General features: G+C 36.1%; 1 protein-coding gene across 1 annotated transcript in view; it reads left to right on the forward strand.

Moving 5' to 3' along the window:
* polrmt (polymerase (RNA) mitochondrial (DNA directed)) overlaps window positions 1–20,977 on the forward strand; it is a 55,169-nt gene extending 34,192 nt beyond the window's left edge. The window contains exons 15-20 of the mRNA XM_016485157.1: window positions 7,672–7,724; window positions 12,461–12,559; window positions 14,777–14,849; window positions 15,715–15,806; window positions 17,646–17,719; window positions 20,792–20,977. Of these exons, the coding sequence (XP_016340643.1) occupies window positions 7,672–7,724; window positions 12,461–12,559; window positions 14,777–14,849; window positions 15,715–15,806; window positions 17,646–17,719; window positions 20,792–20,841 (441 nt within the window). The 3' untranslated portion in view covers window positions 20,842–20,977. The remainder of the gene's footprint in view (window positions 1–7,671; window positions 7,725–12,460; window positions 12,560–14,776; window positions 14,850–15,714; window positions 15,807–17,645; window positions 17,720–20,791) is intronic.
* The last annotated feature ends 1,506 nt before the right edge of the window (window positions 20,978–22,483 follow it).

The following is a 22,483-nucleotide window of genomic DNA, read 5'->3' on the forward strand; positions in this document are numbered from 1 at the left end:
AAATGCGACCATCCATAAAAATAAAAGTGTCTCACACGGATTTGGGGGGATGAACAAAGGCCTTCTGTAGCGAATCGATGCGTTTTTGTAAGAAAAATATCCATATTCAAAATGTAATAATCACTTTAATGTAGCTTGCGCTCACTGTTGTACACTGGAAGCAGTTTCAGGGGAATGACGTATGAGGTCAGCGTTGCGCATGCGCCGCACAGAAGTGACGCACACGGAAGCGCAGGGGAGAGATCAAAACAAAACAACGGTCAAGAATTAGAAGTACAAAACGAGGAGAGGAGACTGGTTTTCCTTTGCTAAAGTAAGGAAACTTTGCTTCCTTTGCTCCTGTAAGCAAACGTTGGTTTTCATGAGACTCACGTGGCATGAGCAACACTGACATCTTACGTTATCCGCCCGGAGCTGTACAACTGTTGGCACAAGCTACATTAAAGTGATTATTACGTTTTGAATATGGATATTTTTCTTACAAAAACACGTGAACTAATTAACATATTGGCTGTTTATTAGCTCTTATAAAGCACATATCTGCCTGACCATATGCTACATCCCTAATCCTACCCAACACCTAAACTTAACAACTACCTTACTAACTATTAATAAGCAGCAAATTAAGAGTTTATTGAGGCAAAAGTCGTAGTTAATGGTTTGTTAATAGCAAGAATTGGACCTTAAAATAAAGTGTGAGCGAATATTTTCATTTTTTTTTTTTTTTTATAAAACAATTATTGTAAAGATTTATTTTAGGATTTGTTGAAGCCTACAGTATATGTCAGTGTAAATTGGAATAATAATCATTTTTTACAATAATGTTTTTTTAACTGTTAAAACAGTTTCCATTAGAATTTTCAATAAAAAATTTCCTGAAATTTGACTGAATCTCTACTGCAGACTGTACTGTCTGGTCCTAAATATCATGACCCACTTCCACGAATGTAGGTCATCACATTTTATTGGACTTTTATGGAATTTCTGATGAAGGTCATCATTAGACCATCATCACCTCATAAGTTCTTCACCGTTTCAGCCCTTTTCTTTTACTGAGCAGGAGGTTTGAAGGCCATTTACGGCATTCAGCATGTTAAATCGCTCACTGACTGACTGCACCGCTGCGTGATAGCGCTGGGCTTGTTGATCACACTCTCGCTGAATTTCTGACCATTATCGCATGCTCCCATCCGCTCCTGCGATTTTTGTGTGCGCTCCCGCAAACATTCTAATATTGTATATTATTTTCGTACATCAGGGCGCCGTATTTAAACCCCTTTTGAATGAGCGCTAGCAGTCGCAGTTCACTTTCGATTTCGCGATCGCGCACGCACTGTGTAAAGGGAGCACATCTTACGATAAAAGATATTTGTCAATGAGCTCAGGATCTGTTGAGGAGCAAATCCTCCAACATCTTTGTCAGTTATCTCTCCTTACTTTTGACCCGTGATCAGTCAAATCTGACTTCTGCAGCTCGTGTTGGATGCAGGGTTGTTGTTGTTGTTTTTTTCCACGAAATTGGGCTGCTTTTAAACTGTTGCCATGCGGGTTGATTTTCCCCAGTGGGTTAAAGGTTTAAAATATTGCATAAATTACATTTGGTTGAAATGCTTGTACTGAAACATTTTGCATTCTACCTGTAATAAAACTGCTAAATGTTTTGGGCCACACTAGTAGGAAGCATTTGAGCTGTGTTTATGATAAATGTACGTAACAGTGACTGTAAAATATGTATTTTAGGGATGGAAATGACATTTTTATATTTGGGACATGGTAATTGCGCTACTTTGGGCTGGTTTTTTATTACTGGCATGGGCTTGGGATGCACAATTAAAATTATGTAATAGTTGTGATCATTATTTTACCTTCCATGATCATTCAGACACGATCAGGTGCAGTATTACTGACACTCTGTCAAGTCTGCATCAAATCAAGCACTCCGTAATCACAGGTAAACTGTTTGATCAGTCAGGTGTTTGTCATGAGAAGTGTTCCACAAAAGAGCTATGGTTTGCAGACAGTTATAAGCGTTGATGTTACAAATACATCTTTTGAATATACTGTGTGAACACATTGCAGCAACTCATTTTTTAACTGTTAAAACAGTTTCCATTAGAATTTTCAATTAAAAATTTCCAGAAATTTGACTGAATCTCTACTGCAGACTGTACTGTCTGGTCCTAAATATCATGACCCACTTCCACGAATGTAGGTCATCACATTTTATTGGACTTTTATGGAATTTCTGATGAAGGTCATCATTAGACCATCATCACCTCATAAGTTCTTCACCGTTTCAGCCCTTTTCTTTTACTGAGCAGGAGGTTTGAAGGCCATTTACGGCATTCAGCATGTTAAAATCCTACTCATGTGAATGCTGACTGTTTGATGACAATGTAATTAATGTATTCAGTGCTTATGTTTCATATTCAAAATATAATGGTTCACTTGCTAAATTTAGCATGAAAGCATCGGCCTAGCTGATATGTATGAAGTTTGATATGCATATCCCTCTTGCATGTTTTACTTTAATGAAGGTATGGATGTATCGTGCCAGCATTTGAAGGTGGTCCACGTTGTGATGTATTACGTAGGCCACCAGGTCCATTACTACACACATTCTTCATGAATGGCGCACCCTTTTATCCTCAAAAGACGGTTGATGGGTCAAGGTCAAAGGTTGATCATGTACAACACCATTTAGAGCATTATAGTGTGTTTATTTTTATTTCACCTAGCTGTGGAGACACGTTAGGCGGTCACACCAGGGGTTTGCAATTCCCCTGTAAATGTAACACTGACCAGATTAATGTAGCACCACCAAGACTCCCATTAATCACGTCCGAGCCCCAGCTCTACCTCCACCTGTTCGCCGTACCATCCCCTACATAGATGAACCTGCATGATGGATCTTAATGACCCTTAATGGTGTTGTGTAAGGGTGAGTTTCACAGCCCCCTTTTATGATTATCTCTTTTATTATAGTTTTCGTTTCATTAGCATATTGGGTTATTTATGTCTGAGGGGAACCCGTAGTAGTCTGCCAGCTTCGTGGATTCAAGGTATCTGGGTCTTCCGCGCACAGCGCAGTTTGCTAATGAGGATTTTTGCTGTGATTGAGGCTCAACTGTTTGACAAGGTCTAAGAACCTGATACGTGAGGAGCATTAAGCTCCACGCAGACCGTATTGCAGGCTTGATCTTCTTCATTAACGTGAAATCAAACATCGTGGCTATTTATTCCTTCTGAACAGGAACCCCAAAGTCACCATAAAATTAAAACCAATCCTTTTTACTTAATAATCATCACTGGTCTAGCTCTTACCTGAAAATGAAAATATTTTACTCACCCTTGAGTTATGTATGGCTTTTGTTTTTCCGTGGAACACAACATGAAATAATTGAATAACTGTTTGGGTGAAGTCAATGTGAGTATAGCTTAATTAATCATAACTTGAACACTTAATAAAACACCCAAACGTGTCAGCCAAAACGTGTTATAATGGTTTTTGTTAGAAATTCGTTTTAAAGGAATAGTTCACCCAAAAATGAAAATTTTGTCATCATTTACTCACCCTCATGTCGTTCCAAACCTGTATGTTTCTTTCTTATGTTGAACACAAAAGAAGATATGTTGAAGAATTTTGAAAAACCAACTGTTGTTGGTCCCCATTGACTTCCATAATAGCGAGGGAAATACTAAGAAAGTCAGTGGGGACCATCAACTGTTTGATTACCTGCATTCTTCAAAATATCTTTATGTTCAACATAAGAAAGAAATTCATACAGGTTTGGAACGACAAACAGGTTGGGTAAATGATGACTAAATTTTCATTTTTGGGTGAACTCTCGTTTTAACAGAGAAATCCTTGTAAAATCAGTAGGTGCACTCCAGTCCAGTAGGTGGCAGAAATGCTTCTTCTGGTGGTCTGTGGTCCAATATAAAAAATGCATTGCAAAGATTTAAAAATCTTTGTTCTGGAGAAGAAAGAAAGTCGTACATCCGGGATTCTCAAATCTGGCCCACGAGATCCACTTTCCTGCAGAGTTTAGCTCTAACCCTAATCAAACACACCTGAGCATGCTAATCAATGTCTTCAGGATCATTAGACAATCACAGGTAGATGAGTTTGATCATGGTTGGAGCTAAACTCTGCAGCGCGTTGGCCCTCCAGGGCAAGATTTGAGGAACCCTGTTGTACATGCTTGTAATGACATGAGGGTGAGTAAATGTGTAAATAACCAATTTTCATTTTTGGTGAACAGTTACATTACAATCAACAGGTGTTGGCATGTGGTTTAGGAGGGGAGTAGTTCTTTATCTTTACTGCAGATTATCAGTATGTTACACACACTTTTTAACCATTTAGTCGATTTCCGAATGCTAAAATTAAGGTCCATGCTAGTTTTCTTTCCACTGAATATCCTGCCACAACCCAGTAAAATAGGCTTTGAAAGCTGTTTTAAGTTGATTTAAAAATTCACCATTAAAAAGAGTTGTTTTCAAGAATTATGTGTGGTTGGATTTTAAAATTCACCATTAAAAAGAGTTGTTTTCAAGAATTATGTGTGGTTGGATTTTAAAATTCACCATTAAAAAGAGTTGTTTTCAAGAATTATGTGTGGTTGGATTTTAAAATTCACCATTAAAAAGAGTTGTTTTCAAGAATTATGTGTGGTTTCAAGAAAAAACGGTGGTTGGAACTATTGGACATATTAAGTTATATAAAACTTCTCCCACGTAACCTATCTGGGTGTTTTTCTTCTGCTGTGTGACTCTTAACTCAGAGCATCCAAAAATCAAAATCAGTATTAATCTCAACCCCCTACTTCAAATGTAATCAAGGAAACGTTTTCTCATGCTGCATCAATGAGACACTTCATCTGAGGTCACCTCTCTGTTATTCAATCTCTTGCAACCCACCCTTGATCTTTCTTTACATGGGAAATGGCGAATTAATTAGATGCCAGGGAAAAGGGAGTGTAATGCCGTCGAATCAAAGTAAACAAATAAGACAGGGTGAATTCGGCAGTATTTATTCAGTCACTGTGCAGCACTGTGTCTGTTGATAGGGGAAAGGAAATTACACTTGGGAGGGAACCAGACTTGGGATATGCATCAGTAAAGCTCGCTAATGTGATTGTTTGCTGTTAATCAGTTTAGGGGTCACTTTTGGAGGCTGAAATGTTTCTTTCACAGGCTATACGTCAAGTTGAGGAAAAACAGTCTGGTAATTCTGTAAGGAAGACAACCAGCAGGAATGAAAGCCGTGGGGAATCATTTGTCGCCTTTGCTTTAATGGCCAAACACTTGCAGTGTCCTTGGAAAAAGGGGAAATGTGATTTCCCCTGGGGCTCTTGTGGTGTTCCTTGTCTACAGTCTGATCCCAAAAGGATGTCAAGCCCCACTGCAACTCTTATGACCCAAAACTCTACTTTTTTTACTTCTACATCCTGCTAATTTGCTAAAGCTGAAGTTTCGCCTGGTCTGAAAGTCAGATCAAAAACGAGGTGCTTTAATATGTGCACCACAAGATTTAATTTTTTTTTATATCAGAAAGATCAGGGCTCTGCATGGCGGCAGAGCATGAATCATCCATTTTAATTGATCCTTCAGCAAAACAGTTGTTTTTGTAGAAGCGTTGATGAATACAGTGGATATTTCAAGAGTATTCCCAGAGGACTTAACCAGGCAAGAGGTCACCTGTGGTATAAAGCCTGTCTCTTGGGGATGCTGAAAGATTAGAGAGTCTTGCTGTGTGGCTCAGATGGATGCATTCAATAAAAGAGGTGGCAGCTTTGTGGATAGCTGGAATCCTTGAAAGTTAGATGCTGCTCTTTTGGCATACAGTATAGGATGCTCATGCAGGAAACTGGTCAAATCCCAACCGCAACTTGTCTTGATCCCATTCCTCTGTGCTTTCTTCATCATTATCTGTCATACTCTCTACTTTCAGTCCCAGTAAAATGGCATAAAACTCTTCATTTTAGCTTTTAGATTCATGTAAGGTTTTGTAGTTGAATTCTGCAATAAAGGACACTAGAGCAGTGGTCCCCAAACCTGTCCTGGAGGACCCCTAGCCCTGCACATTTTGTATGTCTCCCTTATCTAACACACCTGATTCAACTCATCAACTCGTTAGTAGAGACTGCAAGATATTAATTGGGTGTGTCTGATAAGAGACACATACAAAATGTGCAGGGCTAGGGGTCCTCCAGGACAGGTTTGGGAACCACTGCACTAGAGAACAAGTGAAGGAGATACAGCTGCTCTTTTGCAACATGCTTTCTTTTCAAGAGCAGGAAAAGCTCAGGCAGCTGTCCAAGCCAGGACTCATCGCACTTTAGATAGGAATCCCTTTTCCACTGTCTGGGCATCGTGCCAGCTTGACAACATGGCTTGCTTTGGTCTTATCTTCCCTATTTAGGAGTTTTAGTTTCACCACCAGAAGCAGTGGATCAGGAGTATATTGCAAGTCCTGTTTTCCCCAAGAGCTTTCGAGGATGTACATTGACCCTTCACGTGTCAGAAGGCCTGGCTCACCCCCATCACGCCCCTCAATGTCTCCTCGGTTTTGTTGTTCCTGTTAATGAGCCTTAATGGACTCATAAATCATTGCAACTGAAAGGCCACTTGTCTCGTTTTTCCCATACACCAGGAAAGTCAAACTTCCTGGAAGGTCACTGTCCTACAGAGTTTACCTCCAACCCTAATTAAACACACCTGAACCAGTTAATCAAGATCTCCAGGATTACTAGAAACTTCCAGGCAGGTGTTTTGTCTTGCAGAGTGTAGCTCCAACCAGCTCCAGTGGCTCTTAAGGAGCGGACTTTGACACATGTGACGTACCCCATTCCAAATCAGAAATCCAAAATGGACACATTTCACTTCATTTTTTCCCCACTTTTGCCCCATTCATGTCCCAGTGAACCTGCACACCAATTACCAGCAAAACCTTTTACCTTACTGTCCCCGTCAGCACTTTCTATACATTTTTCTTTTTATGTCCATCTGTCACTTTCTGAAACTTCATTCCCTGTCATCCTGCACTTCTCCATTGAATTGAGCCGCATCGGGATGGGCTCCTGGGGCGCCGTAGAGACTAATCAAAGTAGTAATGTGATGGATGCACCCCTGACGCTGACAGTTCCTATACCGAGAGCAGTCACTCACTCATGGGTTGTAGCCCGACCTCAGCGTCTAGGTGATGGACGCCAACCTTTACTACGGTTAAGCTCCTGTTCTTTAATGGCATTGTGTCAATGTCAATATTAGTGGTTTGTGGAGGTTTCTGAGAGCATTTGGTCAGTCTTAGATTAAGAGACTCGCTCAAATTTCTATCAGATTTTGAAAAGGATCAATAGGAAACTTGAAGGTCAGTCTGGAGCAGAAAGATGAGGAGATTGATTGCAATATTCGTATGCATTGGCTTATATTAGAGGTCAATGTGGTAAGTTGGATAAAGGTCAACTAATATAATATTTAAACTTGGAACATTTAACATAGCAACCCATTTAAAGCCAATTTTTACATGATGGTGTCCCCTGTAAACAATGCAATACTTAAGTTTCAAAGCAGTGACATTGCCGCACAAGCTGTTTGCTTCCATTTCATAGTAGTTTCTTTCTTGTTACCCATTCAGACTCTCTTGTCTTCTCTTGTTTTTCGCAGCTCAAGAGCAGCATGCAGAACCTGAGCATCCATATAAGTCATGATGCCAATGAGTAAGTACCTCTCTCTGACTTTGACCCCTGTATTGAGGTTGACCTCTGACCTCTCCCCACATTTCCATGGCTTCTTGTTCATTGTATTATTTACATGATTCATTTGGCATTTTGAATGATGTGTCTGTTCTCTTAATTTTTTCAAGAGATTTTTAACAATAATTCAGCTGCCAAATCTTGATGAAAATGCATTGTATTGAATCGTTTTTATTAATCCATTAAAATGGATTGTGATTCAGTAAAATCTAATAAATAAAGTAATTGGTTCAAATAAAACGCATTCGCCTTAATTGACAAATTATTTTTGTGTAATTATGCCATTAAAAATCTTAATTTCCATGTCACCAGGATTTTTGTAGTTTGAATCTTTTATTCATTTTATTTTATTTTTTTTAATTAAGTTTTTTTTGTTTTCACTGTATCATTATTTTTTTAGTTTAGTTGTTACATTTCTCAGCACAATCTGGTGTTGTTGCTGTCTGGTGGCATTTCATGTTTACTGCAGTCAGTTTTATACCATACCATGTATTAAAAAGGGATAGTTCACCCAAAAATGAAAATGATGTCATTAATTACTCACCCTCATGTCGTTCAAAACCTGTAAGACCTTCGTTCATCTTCGGAACACAAATTAAGATATGTTTGATGCATTCTGAGAGCTCTCTGACCCTCCCATAGATGCAAGGATCCTACATTTACATATTTACGTTTACGTTTAGTTTACGTTTACATATCTGTTTCTCTCCAAAATGGCGCTATAGGGTGATACGGAGTAGATGAATTGTTGAATAATGTCGTTATTATTGTTTTCTTTGCACACAACAAGTAGTCTCGTAGATTTGTAAAATTACAGTTGAACCACTGATGTCACATGGACTATTTTAGTGATCTCCTTGCTACGTTTCTGAGCCTTGACCATGTAAGGATCCTTGCTGTCTATGGGAGGGTCAGAGAGCTCTCAGAATGCATGAAAAATATCTTAAATTGTGTTCCGAAGATGAATGGAGGTCTTACGGGTTTGGAACGACATGATGGTGAGTAATTAATGACAGAATTTTCATTTTTGGGTGAACTATCCCTTAAAAACTAAAACAAAATATTTTATTTCAGATAACGGAATTTATTTTTCATTTTTGTTTTTAGCACTTAACAATAACACTGTTTCCTTTTGGTCAAAAGCATTTTTTTGCATTGTGGCTTAATGTAGTGGCTTAATTTAGTTGTTTTGTAGCTGAACTGTATGGTGTTGTGACTTAACAACATTGTGCTTTGAACTTTTGTTTGCTTTAAAAATTTAATTGTGATGGGTGCTGAGCCAACATAATAATACTGCAGAAAACAAGTATCTTTGAAAGTCTTTGCTATACTATTTTCATTCTTGTTTGGTTCATTATGTATAGTATCATTGCACCGTACTCCACAGAGCACATTAAACAATTAAATTGGAGTGCTTAAACAGCAAATTTGCAAGTAACAGGAACACCTAAAGGCAGCACCTGTGTCACGCAAGTGTTTGACACTATTCTGGGCCCGTCAATGGATGGCCAGAATCCATTATCATATACAGAAACCCCTGGAGGATTTGAAAGAAGCAGAAAGTCCCTCCGATGAGAAGAGTGGCATTTTGTGTTGAAATGTCACTGCTGCACATCCTGCATGTCATTTACTGAATGGAGGGCTACCCGGAATGAACAGTGAACTAACATCATTGCTGGTTTTATCGTCTGTTGATGGGTACTTGCACTGGAGACCAAGTATGTTTTGGCTTGTTTGCGTTAGAACTGTGTTGTTTCCAAATGTAACTGTTTTAAAGAGATAGTAGATTGTCTGTTCACCCTCATGACGTTTCAAACCTGAAAGACTTTCTTTTTTTCTGAGGAGCACAAAAAATATATTTTGAAGAATGTGCTAGTTAATCTTTTCCATACAATTACAACGAATGGGCACTGATGTTTTCAAGCTTCTAAAAGGACACAAAAGCACCATAAAAGTGATCCATATCAGCACAAGAGGAACAAGTATATTTTGAACTCTTATGCTGTGCTAAAAATACTTTGCTTAATTTAGTGTTCCGGGTCAAAAATGACCAGCCTTGTTTATTATGCTTCATACCTTGCTACATTTGTGGTGTTCAATCTTTTTGTCAACTTTATTTATTATTATTTTATTTGATGCCTTCGACCAATTGGTTCCAAAAAGAAGTACAAAATCTGTGAGAACTGAAAGAAAACAAGTTGACAAAAATATTGAATCCAAGATTTGGTGATAATATTGCATAACAAAGCAGTTTTTTGTAGGCTGGTCATTTTGGACTGGGAACACCACAAATGTAACAAGGTGGGAGAAAAATCCCAAGAAAGTACAAAAATTATAAATTTTTTGGTGGGAAGTTTTCATACCCTGTGTGAGCAAAGTCACCAAGATTTAATCCAGTGTGATAACATTAACTAGCATTTTCAAGAAAAAAAATTTAAAAATCCTTTCTGGTCAAAACGACTGGAATACTACATGAGGGCTAAATCTTAATTTCCTCATTTGTGTTAAACAGAAGAACAAAGGTCATAATGGTTTTAAACAACATGAGAGGGAATATATGATAACCGAATTGTAATTTTTGCAAGAAATATCCCTTAAAGCCTCACTGGTAACTGTTTGTTTATGTGGCGGCAGTATCTTTGCTTATTCGTCTCTATCTCTAAGATTTTCATGCATAAATGCACCGTCATCCACCACTTTACCATATGTTCCCAAGGCAATCATCTTTTATTAAACAAACACTTCTGTGCTTCCCACCGAAACCCCAAATGTTCAATCCGTACGCAAGCATCTGCTGTTTTAATACCATCACCTCATTTCAATCCTTGCAGAGCTTTTCCCAAGCTTGGCTAATACCACTTGGAGGAGACTCAGATGGGAGTTATCTTGCAGACCTTCCTCCAAAAGCTGCAAGGACATGATTAAAAACCACTTATGACGGGCTTCACTTGTATTTCTCTATCTCTGCCTGTCATAGACAACCATACAAGTACGGACTATCACAGGAATCGCATTAGCAGAAGCCGGGGTGCCGAAAAGGGATCTCCTGTTTCTCTAAGATGGCCAAAAACACTTGTGGCTAGACTGACAGCCGCCACTGCGATTATACATTGCTCTCAGGCTTTGAGAAATGGCCTTGGGTGTCCATGCAGACCAAGCTGAAGGGCCGTTCTTCAGATATGTACTTCTGATGCCAATGTACCAGATGTCAGTTACTCTTCTAGGTGGTGAAAGAAAAATCAACCTTATCCAATAGAAGCGCTCTAATTTCCCAGAGGACAGTTTCCAGGTGGGATGCAGCTGAAGAAGCTTGTTCGAGACCAGCTAAAAGAGAAGACCTGACTGGAGTTTCACACAGACCACGAACTGATTCAAAGATCATTCATGTGCTCTAATTCGAGGCTGAATAGACCTTCATTAATGAGGAGACTTGAATAAATGATGAAATTATGAGGGTGGCAGCAGCTCTCTTGTGGCCAGTGACCTAAAGCCCTCGCTGAATTCCCAGAAATTATCTCCAGCACAATGTCGCTCTGTGAAGCCTAAAGATTGTAGATAGGTAGTTCCTGATAGCTTCAGTACTTAGTTTGTATAAAATGTACATTACCATTCAACGGTTTAGTTAATTAGTTAGTTTTTTTAAATACGAATGTATGTTATGTGGTGTACTTTAAAGGGATAGTTCATCAAAAAATGTAAATTCTGTCATTATTACTCACCCTCATGTCGTTCCAAACCCATAAGACCTTCGTTCATCTTCAGAACACAAATTAAGATATTTTGATGAAATCCGAGAGCTCTCTGACCCTGCATAGACAGTAATGCAACTACCACGTTCAAGGCCAATAAAGGTAGTAAGGACATCGTTAAAATAGTCCATGTGACATCAGTGGTTCAACTGTAATTTTATGATGCTGCGAAAATACTTTTTGTGCGCAAAGAAAACACAAACATAGACTTTATTCAAAGATTTCTTCTCTTCTGGGGCAGTCTTCTCTGTGCGCTCACGAAAGTACCACAGCGCTCTCGTGAACGCTCGTCGAAGACTGGCACAGAAGAGAAGAAATTGTTGAATAAAGTCGTTATTTTTGTTTTCATTGCACACAAAAAGTATTCTCGTAGCTTCATAACTACGGTTGAACCACTGATGTCACATGGACTATTTTAACGATGTCCTTACTATCTTTCTGGGCCATAAACATGGTAGTAACCTTGCTGTCTATGCAGGGTCAGAGAGCTCTCGGATTTCATCAAAATATCTTAATTTGTGTTCTGAAGATGAACCAAGGTCTTACGGGTTTGGAATGACATGAAGGTGAGTAATTAATGACAGAATTTTCATTTTGGGGTGAGCTATCCCTTTAACCCCACAGGCTAAGGAATGGAAATCACTTCATAAAACCCATGATGAAATTTGAGAGTATCTGACCTGAAGTATCACTATTTTTATTCTGAACTATTTTGCCTGATATGGAGCAGTATAATGAAATATCTTCAGCCATAATAAGCACACACATTATTCTTTACTCTTTACTGGTCCAGCTGGATGGTAATTAAGACTGACCTACCTGTTCAGTGATGTATGGCTCCTGGCGCTACAGGTGTATGTATTGCCCAGCGAGAAGATGTCGACGCCGGCCTTAATTACCCAAGTGTGCTTCGTACCAAGTCTAAGCTTGTTCTTCTTGTGCCTTATTTAGGAAACCAGACAGCATGAAGCAGAAAAACGCCTTCCCTCCTAATTTTATCCACTCTCTGGACTCCACTCACATGATGCTGACATCACTGCATTGTTACAGGTGATGAGCTGACTGTTTTTTACATCCCACACTCAAACGGGCTTTTAACACTGGGTTGGTTATGTGTTTAGACTTAACAACAAACCACCAATCATATACTTAAGAGTTTACCTCATTAAATATTCAGAAGTTTTGTACAGTCACAGTTTTTCATGCTCTGTATTTTGTTTCAAAATGACAATTGTAGTGTTAGCCAACTTAACTGGAGAAATTAAGACTGTATTGTTTGTTTTTGCTTCTTCAGGCCATATTATATCTCATAAACATGCAAATAAGCACATTAACCTGAATATCAAGATTTGAACAATGTGAAACAGAAAACCAAGAGTTTGTTCATCCAGGATTAAGAGTAGAGAGCGACCAATATTACCTTCTTATGACATATATGATACAAATTATATTTCGTTTTACACATTTTTGTTCAATATGCAGATCTGATTTGAATGTTTTTAATACTTTTTGTGACATAAAATGATTAGTAGACCAGGGCCCGTATTTACAAAACATTTTATGTTACCACTAAAATAGCAGTAAAATTTTTAGCTAAGAGTTTTCTCTTAAAACTTATTCACAGAGCTGCTGAGACAAACTTTTACTAAGGAATAGAGAGAAGTCAAAGGGCGGGGTTGACCTCGTTGCTATGGATGATGTCAGCATGCTTATTAACTATGCACAGTGATTGGCTGATAGTCTCTGTCAGAGATTTATTCATGGAAATATTGTAGACCACAATGTTATGTTGCCATATTCAAATAAAGGTTTAAAAATTAAAAAAAAATGTAAATTGCCACATTCAAATAAAGATTTTAAAATGCAGGATAAATGTCACTAATTAAACAAGTATATGTTCAGCTTTTTGTCAGCCCAACATGTATGCTTCTCAAAAATAGTTAGTGGATATGCATATAAACAGCTTTTAATTAACAGAGTAGAATAACGGCTGATAGTAATGCATGCAAACGTAAAAAAACAAAGCAGCTGCAGCTGTTACTTCTTGCCCAACTGGTTAATGAAAACAAGGATATAATCAAAGGAAAATTTGGAATTGGTACATATAAACATTTTATTATTATTGATAATAACAATATTAATATTAGTAATACACATGAAAATCATATTTTAATAAAAAATATTTTATAATAAAATAAAAAATATTTGTTATGCATATATTTAATAATAATACATCTTATAATATACATAAATTATATGAACAAGTCATTATTATTAATACCAACAATAATAGTATTAATATTGTATAATATTAAGTTATTCATAATTCTTATATTTATTATTATTATTATTAATAATAATAATAATATATTAATCACACTTCAACAATAACACATTGGTTTTATTATTATTAATAATAATGCTATTTGTATTAATATTGATAACAATAAAGAAGCTAAAACTCGTTGTGAAATACTCTTAGAGCGAAAATTTAGGAGTCCTAAATTTAGGACTGACATGCCCATTATTTTTAAGATTTTCTTAATGAGCTACTTTTAGCCTTAAGATGTTTTGTGAATATGGGCCCAGAAATATATATATAATGAATAATAATATGTATATATAATATAATGTAATATAATATAATTAATATAATATAATATAATATAATAATGTTATTATAATTGATGATAATATATAAAAAATGATAATAATAATACATATAAACATTTTATTATTATTGATAATAACAATATTAATATTAGTAATACACATGAAAATCATATTTTAATAAAAAATATTTTATAATAAAATAAAAAATATTTGTTATGCATATATTTAATAATAATACATCTTATAATATACATAAATTATATGAACAAGTCATTATTATTAATACCAACAATAATAGTATTAATATTGTATAATATTAAGTTATTCATAATTCTTATATTTATTATTATTATTATTAATAATAATAATAATATATTAATCACACTTCAACAATAACACATTGGTTTTATTATTATTAATAATAATGCTATTTGTATTAATATTGATAACAATAAAGTGTTCCAGGTATTTAATAATTACTACTACATAATACATAAAAATAAACTAATACATTACTAATACATAAATAATTAATAATACATTTTATAATCTAAATATATTATATGAACAATAATATTCATTATTTTTGTAGTTATTTGTTGTTGGTTTTTTTTATGTGGTATGTACATTTTCCTGTCTTCTTCAAACATGCAGGGCTGGTCTGACGTTTGTGTCCGTCCATGACTGTTATTGGACCCATGCTGTGACGGTGGACATCATGAACAGGGTGTGTAAGGAACAGAGCATTCACTGACGAATATTTTTCAGTGCATATTCTTTCAACGGGAATGACTAAGCGGCCCAACCATGTCAGCTTAACGGCCAGATGTTTGCATGCTGAGTTCACCATATGTTCAATAACCAACCCTGTCAGGATGGGTTATTTTGGTATTGAATGGCCATACCGCTCATCCTCTCAACTGAAGCATTTTTTGGAAAGCTGCCATTACATTTACATTTACATTTAGTCATTTTGCAGACGCTTTTATCCAAAGCGACTTACAATTTGGGGATACATAAAGCGATTCTTCTTAAAGAGGAGACCATTAACTAGACTTATCTTCAAATACAAAAAAAAGCTTATTTACTTTAGCATTTAATTTACCTCAGCTGATTCCTTTCAAAGATCTGTTTTAGAACTAATTTTTCTCTTGCTTTGATTCAAAAAAAAGGAATAATTCTCCCAAAAATGAAAGTTATGTCACCATTTACTCACCATCATGTTGTTTCACTGGCTTTACTTACTTGACAGTCACCTTCATTAGATAAGCTTAACCTCCATGTGACACTTGCGATGAACTTCTGAAGCTTAATAACTCCATCTATTCTCTCAAACCATATTCATCTGTCTGAATTGAGACTCCTTTTGGACTTTTATCTTTTCCCATCCTTCTCTCCTTCTGTGAGTGGTCTATTGTCTGCGAGTCTTTCCCTGACATGCTTTGTGACCACAGATTCCTCTTAAAATGGGAAAGTTCAAATAGAAGAGAGGTGAAACGTCTGAGGGAAAGGGGAAGCGAGAGGGAGATAGCATTTAAGTCGGCGCATTAGTGTGCATAATGATTGACTGAGTGCTCTTTGTCGCTCCTCAGATGTGTCGTGAGCAGTTTGTGGCTCTGCACAGTCAGCCCATTCTAAAGGAGCTGTCCGGGTTTCTTCTAACTAAATATTGCAGCAGGCCACCGTAAGTCCCATTGCACATTTCCAGTTTTTAACGACTAAATGGTATTTAACTACTATAATTAGTAGTTAGATACTAAACTGCTAACTACTTGGGATGTACTTAAGGAAAAATGATATACTCTAAAAACTGAAATAAATAGGTTGTAATTGTTTGTAAATATCAAATATTGAGAGATAAACAATTATTTTCATGTTAAGGCCGATAACCGATAAATGACTAATATTATGCTACTTTCTTTAAAAAAGAAAGAGAGAAAATTAACACTTAAAAAGAAATAAAGAGGCCAATAAGGTCAATAAAAACTGATAAAAGACTGATATTATAAATCTGTGGCATTTTCTTTTTAATAAACACTGAAATCTATTAAATAAATAGCTTGTATGCTGCAAGTAAACATGGAATAGGCAGAAACCATTAAATATCCAATATCACATGATACTGATACATTTAAAAAATTGTAATTAACCACTTAAATGCTAACTAATGGAGTACTGATATTGAAAATATGGCATTGTACACCAATAATTACGGTATCCTTGTTTATGGCCAATAACCGATACATGGCCGATATTACAAATCTACGTATAATCCTTCAAGAAAATTCATACACACTTAAACAGTGTGTATAAATACTTTGTGTTTAGAATTAAATATCAAATATTGGCAGATAAATTATAATTTCCACATTAAGGCAGATAACCGATAAATGCTTAGATACTAAAAGTGAATTTGTAATAGGCAGATACAATTAAATATCGACTGAAAAATATTCAGTATCCGGTCATACAGATACATTTTTAAAAAAATTATTTAACCACTTAAATGCCATCTAAATGAGTACTGATTGAAAATTTGGCCATATACCAATAATTATAGTATCTTCCTGTTTATGGCCAGTAACCGATAAATGGTCGATATTACAAATCTATAGTGCTTAAAGAAAATTCATACACACTTAAACTGTGTGTATAAATACTTTGTGTTTAGAATTCAATATCAAATATTGGCAGATAAATGGTAATTTCCATATTAAGGCAGATAACCGATAAATAATTTTGGAAACTAAAAGTGAATTTGTAAAAGGATGAAACCATGAAATATCCAATATCAGCCAATAAATATACACTATCAGGTGATACTAATAAATGAACAAATAGTTAGTATTTAACCACTAAACCGCTAACTACTAGAAAACTGATATTAATATTCAGCCAATACCAATAATTATAGTATCTTTTTGTTTATGGCCGACATTACAAATCTGTACTACCTAAAGAAAACTGATAACACACTAAAAATGTATAAATAATATGTATAAATAGTTTGTATTTAGAAATAAAGATCAGGTAAGACTGATAACCGATAAATTGCTAAAATTATAAATCTGTGCTACATTCTTTTTTCTTTTCTTTAATAAAAAATAAATACATAAACATTTAAACTAAGGCCAATAACTGATAAATGGTTGATATTATAAATCTATTCTGCTTTCATTAAAAAGGGACGAAAATAGTACATTAAAAGCTAAAATCAGTATTTTTTTATGCTACAAGTGAATTAAAAATCTCTGGAAATAATTAAATGTCCAATTTTGGCCAATGAATATTCAAAATCGGCCTATAGATAGACAGGAAATAGACAGGAGCAAATAAATATTCAAAAACCACCAATATCGTCTGATATGCTGCCTATATATTGTGCATCCCTACAAACAACAACCATTTTTTCAAATCATCATTTTTGAAAACGCGTAAAGTTGTCTTTTCATGTTTTCTCGGTTATCTAATGCTTTGTCATAATGTGGTTCAGTTCAATTGAGTCCAGTTTTCACTCTCACAGGGTTGTATCCAAGCCAAAGAAGTTTGAAGAGCACTTTAAGATGGCACAGCTTTTGGCCAGTGTTCCTCAAACAGGTGAGTTAAACCCTGAGCACTGCAGCCGTCACTTTCGGACACACAGACGGGCGGCTCGACCTCATCCGATTGACAGCTTGTCAGGTTTAAGGCAGCTTTTTACCGTTGCATAACGTCGCACCATCTCGCAGAACCGCACATGTGATTTTATGTTCATCAGCGAGATAGATTTCATTAAACTGATGACAGTTAATTCTGTCAACTGGTTAATCTGTTTACGTAACACGGGCCGGAAGGAAACGCACTGGACAACATGGGCACATTTACAGCAGAATCACACACATCTGGCACATCAAATCGCTGATTCAGCAGAGACAATATTGAGGGGGCGCTTTTACAACATGTTTAATAGCTCAGCGTCAATGAAAACGAGCAATAAGATGATTCATTCGCCGTGTAACAGTGATACACGCACTGATTTTATTTCTGTATTACTATTTCTATAGTTTTGATAAGCGTGCTACTGGAGTCACGCTCAGTATTCTTCCAGGACTCCTTATTTTCACTAATGAAATTGTCTGCCTGAGGAGTGTGTGTCCGTCCATGTGTGTCCCATAGGCTTGATTTCCTCTGCTCTGTTCTTCAGAACAAGGTGACATCTTGTGCACAAGCAAGCAGACCACCCACAATCGTTTGCATGTGTTTTATCTATATTAATACCTCCTGTGGGATTCGTTTCATGTTCTCAAGAACAAATTAAATTGATTAGAGTTGAATGGATTGATTAAATAGAGTGGCATGGTATTGTTTAATATGTCTGAAATGTTTAGTATTCATTGATTTGGGGTTCTACACTTCTTTAAAATTAATTGCAGTTGCTTATGTGCACAGCAGCACTTTTTTGGTGAATCTCGTGAAAGCCTGTCAAAAAATGTCTGGGTCATATTTGGTTTTATTTTAAGAAAAGAAAATCAATTATTTTGCAAGGAAATGCATTTTTTTTTTCTCCATTTTGGCAATTTCATGACAGCTACGTTTGAAAATAATTGTCAGTTTTCAACACTAATAATAAAAAAATGTTTCTTGATCACCAAATCTGCAAAATTTCAGCTTTGCCATTACAGGAATAAATGACTTTAATTACCTTTAATTAAAAAAGGAAATAAATAAACACTATAAACTATAAGGCCAATAACCAATAGATGGTTGATATTATAAAACTATTCTGCTTTAGTTAAAAAAGGACAACTCTGTTTGCTTCCAAACGAACTAGTGCTGTCAAACGATTAACCGCGTCCAAAATAAAAGTTTTTGTTTACATGATATATGGGTGTGTACTGTGTATATTTATTATGTGTAAATAAATACACACACATACAGCATATATTTTGAAAATATGTACATGTATTTATTTATATTCATATAATTTATATTATATTATAAATATATTTAATATATAAATATAACATATTTTTCTTAAATATATACATGCATGTGCGTGTATTTATATTTACATAATAAATAGACATAGTACACACATGGATGTGATTAATCGCGATTAATCGTTTGACAGCACTTAAATTAACTCTGGTGTGGTTCGAATGAAATATGAATGCAACACAAACCAAATACTTCTAAACAAACCAAAAACAGGATGTAATGACAAGATGCGACGCTATGCAACATGATTTGACGATGCGGAATGAGCGTGTATCCAAAACAAAATGAGCAGAGAGCAAACGTGGAGCAATGAGGAGATAAACAGACTTTTATGAGCTCTTCGTGAGTTCGCATGTGGTGGAAATAAAATCATATGTACAAGCAACAATGAGTGTGCATAGTCCAGCAAATGGAATTAGGTGTATTCTACTTAAAGACCGATCGGTAAATGGGTGCTTTAATGTCATACTTTAAATTAAAGTTTTGTCGGTCTGCGCTGCGCCGCTTTACGTCGAACACACCTATTGTTTGGGGTGTTCGGTAAGTTTTGTCACGAAATATACATCATTCAGACTATGCCTTTAGGTTCGGTATCTTTAGGTTCTCTGTCAAAAATTCCAGTTTGAACAGTAAGCAGACCCGGACCAAATGTATCGTTTTCTTTTTTGGTCCAGACCAAACGAACCAAGAGAACCGGACTACAAGTGTGAACACACCCTAAAAGCTAAAATCAATATTTTGTATGCTACAAGTGAATTAAAAATCTCTGGAAATAATTAAATGTCCATTTTTGGTAAATGAATATTCAAAATCAGCATCTAGGGATGAACTGATGTTGAAATTCTGCCGATACCAATAATCATTTTTATGTTGTAGCTGATCACTGAAATGCTAAACTATTAATACACAAATCTGCAAAACTTCAGCTTTGCCATCACAGGAATAAATTACATTTCAAAGTATATTAAAATAGAAAATGGTTGTTTTAAATAATGTAATAATAATATTTTACAATATTGCTGTTTTGATGTATCTTTGATCAAATAAATGCAGCTTTGGGTCAGCATAAAAAACAATCAAATGTTAAAGTGTATTTGTAATTTATATATGTACATTTATGCTGACGTTGTTTGGTCACAGTATTTTTCACTTCAATTTTACAGTAGTTTTGTTGTGCTTTAGGCAAAATGTAGTTCCATTTTTCAATTATATAAAAGGTGTGCATTAAATTGATCAGAAATGGCAGTAAAGACTGTTCTTTTGAACTTTTTATTCATCAAAGACTGAAATGTATCACGTTTTACACAAAAATAATAAGCAGTGCAACTGTTCTCAAAACTGAAGTAATGGCTGCTAAAAAAATATCAGCTTTGCCATCCAAGGAATAAATTGAATTTCGAAATATATTCATATAGAAAACAGTTTTTTTTAACTAAAATAATATTTCACAATATTACTCTTTTTACTGTGTTTTTGATCAAATAAATGCAGCCTTGGTGAGCATAAGAGACTTAATCTAAATAGACTTCATATCAAAGCTATATAATTACAAAATAAAATGTACTCCGGTATCTGGCTCTTGTGTATACTGGTGTTTTAAATGAATAAATGAGTGCTAAAATCAACTGTTCTGTTTTCATTGTTACATATTCCACCCTAAAAGACCATAATCATGTACTGTCTCTCTTGTAGGTGATTTCGACCTGGAAAAGGTGAAAGAATCAGTGTATTTCTTCAGCTGAGGAGCGTATCGTGAGCTGACGGACAGCTTTCATCAGGAGGCTGAGAGCCCTCCACAGACCTCATCAAAACAGATTGCTGCTTTTTACTACATCGAAAAGTGTGCGTGACTGAGACTGGATTGGTTGATCTGGTAGATAAGTGAGTGTGCGTGAGCGAGTTTGTGTGTGTCTGTCTGTCTTGTCATATTATCATAAAGACATCACTTAAGCACTGAAGCAGAGTTCTGGTGGAGGCGAACAGCAGGAGTCGCCCTTGTGTGCAGGTGCGAGACCGTGGATCTCCTCTCGGTATGGAGTGAGAACACTCTCTCGGCGGGGCTCTGATCTGCTCCTTCACTCCTGAGTGCTAACACGGGGCTGATTAACCACATGATTCTGGCTCTCATCGATTTCAAGGCAGCCCCGTCTGAAAGGCCCTCTCCGACATTTCCACTTGGACATGATTTACTCCCAGCATCCCCCCACAGCTGGCGGCTCTCGCATTCACAGCCAGCAAAGAAACGCGAGGATATTTATGATAATAGAGCACCTTTAGGAGTATTTTGGGAAAACTTTGGCTGACGTGTGAGCTTGTGCCGTCCTTTTTTTAAGGACTCGAGAGCACTTAAATGACTGTGTTTTATGATCAAAGACATTTTGATCCGTTGGGTGCTTGCCGGAGAATGTACACATGGCATTCGGCGAGAAATAAAGTCGATATTTTTGCACTCTGGGTCTGCGAAAGGTTAATTGTTATTGAAATTTCAAGACCCAATAGCTTGCTTCGGCAGCTTTCTTTCTGTTTTCTGGATTTTGAAAGCGTTTTACTACAAAGGGCAATGCGAAACAAAAGCAATCCAATGCAAGGCTACACTTGATTACACGAGAATTGACGTCAACAGACCTGCTCATTTCCTGCTCATTTCGTGGGACGTTGCCCTTACAATAATAATAGCTCATGGGCTTAAAGCTGTTTGCCGCCACATAATGTTTTAAGACACTTAGCGGCCAATGTTTCCTCAATTTACAGGAGAAAGAAATTCCATTTTATTCAATTTCAGTCCAGTTTGCAGTGCGATCAGATAAACACGTTTTTGAACAGCACAGCTTTCAATTCAATTAATTGAACTGCCAGTCAATTCATGCACAAAATGGTTTGTGTACTTGCCAGAGTTGAGTTTGCAGTGTGATTTAGATAAACATGTCTTTCTACAGCACAAGCCAGCAGGCACAGGACGTCAATATAACATCAGTTATACGTCGGACAGACGTTGCATTTTGGTTGAGAATGAAAATCGGGTTGACGTCAGTATTTGACGCCAATTTGACATTGACTTAATGTTGGATTTTGGTTACACAACCTAAAAACAACGAATATCAACGTCATCTGAGGTTGGTATTGGACATCAAATTAACATTGACATTGAATTTTGGTCACCCGACGTCGCAACCGAAATTTAACCAAATATCAACGTCTTATGACATTGTGTGCCTGCTGGGAACCACCAGTGTAATGTGATCTATAATTCGCTCAGAAATATTCACAAACCCTGTTTGAACCATTTAAAGGGGTCATATGATGCTGCTAAAAAGAACATTATTTGGAGTAATGAAATGTTTATGCGGTTTAAGGTTCAAAAAACACATTATTTTCCACATACTG

This window comes from Sinocyclocheilus anshuiensis, unplaced genomic scaffold, assembly GCF_001515605.1.
Source record: "Sinocyclocheilus anshuiensis isolate Anshui unplaced genomic scaffold, SAMN03320099.WGS_v1.1 scaffold305, whole genome shotgun sequence".
In the NCBI taxonomy this organism is placed as follows: Eukaryota; Metazoa; Chordata; class Actinopteri; order Cypriniformes; family Cyprinidae; genus Sinocyclocheilus; species Sinocyclocheilus anshuiensis.